Below are 5,820 nucleotides of genomic sequence, written 5' to 3'. Positions count from 1 at the left end.
ACCTACCGCACAGGGTTGTTGTGAGGATAAAATTGGGAGAGAACCAGCTATGGTGTCTCAGTCTCCTTGGAGGAAAGTCAGGATATACTAATGTAATTATTATTATTATAATTAAACAAACACACGCACATACACACACAAATACTCAGGTAGGTCCTCTCCCCGTTTCTCAAGGTCAAACTGAACACAAAGGGGTGGCCATTCACCTGTCAGCCCTATTCCCATATAAAGTGGTGTCAGGAGAGGGATCTTTCTAAAACAGTAAAAGGAGCACAGGGTAGAAAAGCGGTGAATACTACCCCCTCCACACTGCTACAGATCAAGCCATCAATCCATCCATCTGCCAGTTTGCAGCATACTTTAAAAGCAGGGCTGTCACCTGATTAAATCTGCACTGCATGCTAAAGGCCTTGTCTGGAAGCACAAGACATCGGGGGTTGGACTTGATGGTGTCAGAGGTGCCTTCCAACCCTACCATTCTGTGATTCACCCTGGCTAAGCCATGTGCCTTGCTCAGTCTGAAGTCCAAGTGCTGCCAGCTGATGGACAATTTCAAGACCTTCCTCCCTTCTTATGGTTCTCCATCTTTAACCTGCACTTGGACTAGACAGGCCTTCAGATAGAGGACTGCCGTCTGTAAGACGGGACACACGAGCACTCTTAGCCATTTCACACAGCGTTTGGAAGTGCTTCCCTAGCCGCTTCATTAAAAAAAATCAAATCAGCTTTTTCCTGCACACCTTCATTGTTGCGCGGAAGTGCACACACCTAACCATGGTATTAATTCACACATGCGCAGCTGTGCAGACACCGGGAAATGTTTTTTTAAAAAAAAAAATGGTGGTGCAACACGCGATTTTGTGAATAACATATGATTGAGGCGACGTGACCATCAGATGACCACCCTATTGTTGTAGCATGAGTACTCATGCTACAACAAATGTGACTTGCACTAATGCGATAAAGGATTTAAAATACTGCAATAAGTGATACTGTGTGCGCTACGACGTAAATCTGCGCAAGAGGGATACAGCATCACCATGATGGGGTTGTATCGATATGACACTAGGTGTAGATCCATCCTAGGTCTGCCTTCAAATGCAGGCATGGTCAGACACCTGCCAAGGGCCCATGCCCCAGCAGGGTTCCACTAACAACATCCTCTTGGACTTGTTCCACCTCTTCACCATTACAACCTGCTTGTATGCCTGCAGTTTCACCATCTTCCTGCAGAACCAAAGCTGAAGGTCAGATAGGTGAACTTCCTTAACAGTGACATCCTTTTGTGAGATGAAATCAATATCTATAAGATCAACAGCAGCATTTACACTTACAAGGGTAAGATGGGGAGGGAGTCTGGAAGGAGAAGAGAGCCCAGGTGATATTCAGCAGAGAGAAAAACCTGAGAGTGAAATCTGTGTTACTGGGTAATAAGCAGTGAGGGGTGTGTGTGTGTGTGTGTGTGCGTGCGTGCGTGTGTGTGTGTCAGGAGTGGGAAATCACTATTCATTTCATCATGCTGATGCTTTTATTATTTTTAATCTGCCTGTTTCTACACTAATGAGAGTAGCAGGGAGGGGAACGAGGAGTGCGAAGTTATTTTTATTTCAGCTGCAACCTAGGAGTATTTTCCATGACATCAGTGATTAGTCAAAAAGGGTGGAAGGAGGAAAAAAACGGCAGGGAGATGAATGATCAAATCTTTTTTAAAAAACACACACACATTATATTTGGGGTGGGTGGTAATTATGTCACGCAGAAGAGTGTGATGCATAAAAACAAGGAATAAAGGCAAAAGGGGATATCCCCAAAGGTAGAGGAAATAGTTTAATTTAGGTTACAATCCCATACATTTTTATCTGGGAGGGTGTCTCATTGAACATATTGGGGCTTCTCTCTGAGCAAACATGCATAGGATTGCTCTGGAAAATCTTCATCAGAGGCTCTCCTATTAGGGAGGCCATGTGACCTTTTTACAGAAAAGGGCTACCAGAGTATTGTCCTCTGTAGAAGAGGACACATGGCCACCCTAGACTAGCCTCTGATGAAGAATTTGCAACACAGTCCTACGCATGTCTATTGTCCTTTATTTTGAAGACATCCTCTCTTTGAAGGCCTGTCCAATCCAAGTCTGGTTTAAAGAGAAAGAGCCATCCAAAGGAAGAGGTAGGCCGTGGAGTTGCCCATCCAGTAGACCAAACAAGGCACACAGGTCATCTGGTCACAATCTTCAACACTCTGGTGAGGTGTCCTGTATTTCTATTTAAATGACAGTAATTGTTTTATATTTGCATCTATACAAATCAATTAGCATATGCAAATCAGTGTCCTCTTTTGTTCTCGTTTTGGTGATACATTTCCCGTTTTGGTGATTCGTTAGTGCCCACCATACCTCCTACAAACCCCACCACCACCATCGAAGGTTAGGCAGGTGGTGATCCAAGAGAGGGACTCTTTGGTTATTGACCTGGTTCGCATGATCACCGCAGGTTAAACAAGCCACAGTGATTTGTTTAAGCCTCAGCACATGCCGGATGCCATTTGCCTAATCACCTACCTGGGTGTGGCTTGTCATGTTGTCCAAACCCAGGCAGCATGGCTTGTTGGAGGGGAGAACAACCCTCAAATAACCCATGGGCTGTTGTTCAACGCACGGTGATTGTGCAAACTGGCCCATTGTGTCTGTATCTGTGTGCATGTGATGTGATGTGATGTGATTGTGTGTGTGCGTGTGTGTGTGTGTGTGTGATTCCCTCCCGCCGAAGTCTTACCCAGTTGTCCTTTCAATGCCAGGCAAATACTTTTTTTTTCATTTACCCAGACATTTTAGCATGTTTTTAACTGGTGTTGTGTGTTTTTTAGTTTTATGATATAGTTCTGCTGGCTTTATTTATTCAATACATTTCTATCTTGTATAGAACTATATAGAACTATATAGTTATTGGCTTTATTTATTCAATACATTTCTATCTCACCTTTCTGACAAGGCACCTAAGGCGCTATACAATTTTTAAATACTGAAAACAAACACATGTTACCACACTCACTCACAACCAGAATATAGTTCTCTCAAGCAGATTGAAGTTCTCTTCATGAGCTCCCTGGCCTGGGTTTCTTTTTTTTTTTCTGCCTTTCTCTCAGGGCACACAAGTCTTAAACAGCCCCAGGGAAGTTGGGGAAGGGTCTGCCACAACATAAGCCCCCAGGCCTGGACTTCTCTTCATAATTTATGTCTGTGGTTTCTGTGCTTTCACCTTTCAATTTTGTTCCTACACCATTTTATTGTTATATTGTTATCTATTGCATGCCACCCTGGGATATTAATATACTGAAGGGTGGCTTAGAAATTATTAACCCAGGCTTTTTCAGATGTTTAGTTTGCTGCAGTCATATATTGTGATATGGCATAAATGTTTATTAAATAGGTATATCATTCCTTCCACTCCCCTGACACTTGTAATCTTCTTTGGGAGTCTATATACCTGAGAAGCAAAATATAAATGCTTATACAGTCTGTTTCCTGCATAGATAGGATTATCTCTCTTTTTGCCTTAAATAATAATAATTAGGGAAGTGATAACTAGTTCAGTAGCCTCCAAACAAAAACCCCTACAGGGAGTTCACAGGTGTGCTACAAAATAAAGAGATAGGTTACGGTTAGGATCCCAGTGTCTGAAGTTTTATTATGATTTTTCATCAATATTTTGCTTCTCATCCCTCCAAACCCCCCTTTTTAAGACTTGGTCCTCAGACCTAGGTTTTGAGGGCAACACTTTCTCTTCTTAATGGTGAGTTCCGACTGGATTGGTCTTCTCTATTCATTAGCCCCTTTCTTTTTTTACCATTTCTCCAGCCAACTTTTCTTGAAAAACATCTTCTCCAGAATCGCACACTTTTTGCGTAGCTCCCTCTCTCTGGACAGCAGGAAAGCAAGGACTGTGTTCCGAGCTGTGCCTCTGTCCTCTTCCTCTTTGAGTCTTTGCTCCACATCGTGGCTTCTGGTTTCAAGTCTGGCCACTACTTCTGTCAAGAAACTGAGAGTTCCCTCTAGCTTGATCAAGGTGTCCATAACTCCTTTCTGAAAGCACCTGATGTCCTTCTCCATGTTCTTCAGTTCGTAATGCAGCTTCCCTAAATCTACAGCATGTCGGCTGCACGCTGCCGGTGTCAACATGGAGAGGAGACACGCCGTGGTTTGAGCAGGGCCAATCAGGATTGCTTTCCCAGGTGGAGGCTCTGAAAGGATGGATGTTGGACCTTCCTTGGACGGCATTCCTGCCCCCTTCTCAGGAAGCACAATGTTCTCCCCAGTTTCCATCTTAGAGTGTGAGGTGAATGTCAGCAGCAGTTCATGGGCAGGAAGAATGAAAAGTCTCCAGCAGCTGCAATGCCTGGGACTCTTCTGGGAGTCACCTTAGGCTAAATGCTGATGGTAAATGGACTTGAGCTGTGAGATTATGACCTCAGAGCTAGATGAGACAATGACAGTGTTGTTCACACGACCTGATTTACATGTGTCAGGCCTATGGGTGAACAGAAAACTGCGAAAAATAAACTTACTTCAGCAAACAATACCTCCCAAAATATCACATTTAGGCCATTTTTAATTTCTGACTGTGTCTGGTATGGAGGTTCATTTGTTTTGTACATGTTCTTAGTATGTTACATTGTTTTTATTCAAAAACAGCAAAAATGAAAACACCCATCGGCATGCTGTTGTGTTGTATCAAGTGAAGAGATCATTGTCTGTAGGCGTTGATATAACTAATAGCCAACAGAGGATGTGTTGATGGCAGTTGATAACTACTGGCTACTAGCTATCATGCCAGCTACTAGCTTTTTATTTAAATCACTTTTGTACCACCCTTCCTCAAAATTGATTGCAGGGCTGCTTACAAGACTAAAACAAAATTATGTCTATATACAACCAAGAATTAAAAAATTAGCCAGCAAATAAAGAGCAGCAACATTGCACATATATCCAGTGGAGGCTCGTGGCTCTGATTTCAGTGGGGCAGTGAATCCATTCCAGGTTTCAGTCAGAACCAGCCAGAGCTCTAAAGGAGCTATCCGATGTGCTGACCCCTAACCCCCAAAATAGGTTCAGCACCCTGGATAGCTCCTTTAGAGTTCTGGCTGGTTCTGACTGAAACCCGGAATGGAGTGACAGCCCCACCAAACTCAGAGCCATTAGCTTCCATGGCATATATCTCACCTACTTAGGTGGGAGCTTGCAAAGAGGTTGGCACTTTTTAATGGAAAATCCTATCGTGCATAATGGGAGGTGGCCACTTTCCCTGAGAAACCTCAAAAAAAAAACAACAATTGATTAGTCAGTTAAAAGCTTGACAGTTTAAACGGGCGAACACATTTTCAATAATTTCACAATGTGATTATTTCCTTTTTAAAAGGACATCCTGGCAGCCAATGCCAAGGTGCCTGTGAGTTTTGTTGCTGTTGTTCAGTCGTGTCCGACTCTTCGTGACCCCATGGACCATAGCACGCCAGGCCTTCCTGTCCTGCGCTCTCTCCCAGGGCATGCTCAAGTCCATATTCATTGCATCAGTGATGCTATCTAGCCATCTCATCCTCTGCCATCCCCTTCTCCTTTTGCCTTCAGTCTTTCCCAGTATCAGGGTCTTTTCCAGAGAGTTTTCTCTTCGCATTAGGTGGCCAAAATATTGGAGCTTCAGCTTCAGTATCTGTCCTTCCAATGAGCACTCAGGGTTGATTTCCTTTAGGATGGACTGATTTGACCTCCTTGCAGTCCAGGGGACTCGTAAGAGTCTTCTCCAGCACCACAGTTTGAAAGCATCAGTT

The 5,820-nt window shown here is 43.6% G+C and overlaps 1 protein-coding gene across 1 annotated transcript; it reads right to left on the bottom strand.

Annotated features, from left to right (window-relative positions):
- Positions 1-1,094: 1,094 nt before the first annotated feature.
- Positions 1,095-4,362, bottom strand: CCDC182 (coiled-coil domain containing 182). Its single transcript, XM_084822864.1, has 3 exons — positions 3,843-4,362; positions 2,393-2,467; positions 1,095-1,356 (listed from the first exon to the last, which is right to left on the bottom strand). The coding sequence occupies exons 1-3, from the start codon at positions 4,316-4,318 to the stop codon at positions 1,095-1,097; spliced, it is 813 nt and encodes a 270-aa protein (XP_084678990.1). The 5' UTR covers positions 4,319-4,362.
- Between the last annotated feature and the right edge of the window lie 1,458 nt (positions 4,363-5,820).

This window comes from Heloderma suspectum, chromosome 16, assembly GCF_057233095.1.
Source record: "Heloderma suspectum isolate Gila_16-S chromosome 16, 16-S_ref, whole genome shotgun sequence".
In the NCBI taxonomy this organism is placed as follows: Eukaryota; Metazoa; Chordata; class Lepidosauria; order Squamata; family Helodermatidae; genus Heloderma; species Heloderma suspectum.
This window is presented reverse-complemented; position numbering and strand designations above follow the sequence as displayed.

Bases quoted from the DNA above. Each gene is read 5' to 3' on its own strand.
- CCDC182 (XM_084822864.1), bottom strand. From the start codon at position 4,318: ATGGAAACTGGGGAGAACATTGTGCTTCCTGAGAAGGGGGCAGGAATG. The intron at 2,468-3,842 runs GTAAAAAAAGAA...CATGCGAACCAG, and splicing joins AAAAGTTGGCTGGAGAAATG to GTCAATAACCAAAGAGTCCC. The intron at 1,357-2,392 runs GTATGGTGGGCA...TTCTCCTTCCAG, and splicing joins GGTGGTGGGGTTTGTAGGAG to ACTCCCTCCCCATCTTACCC.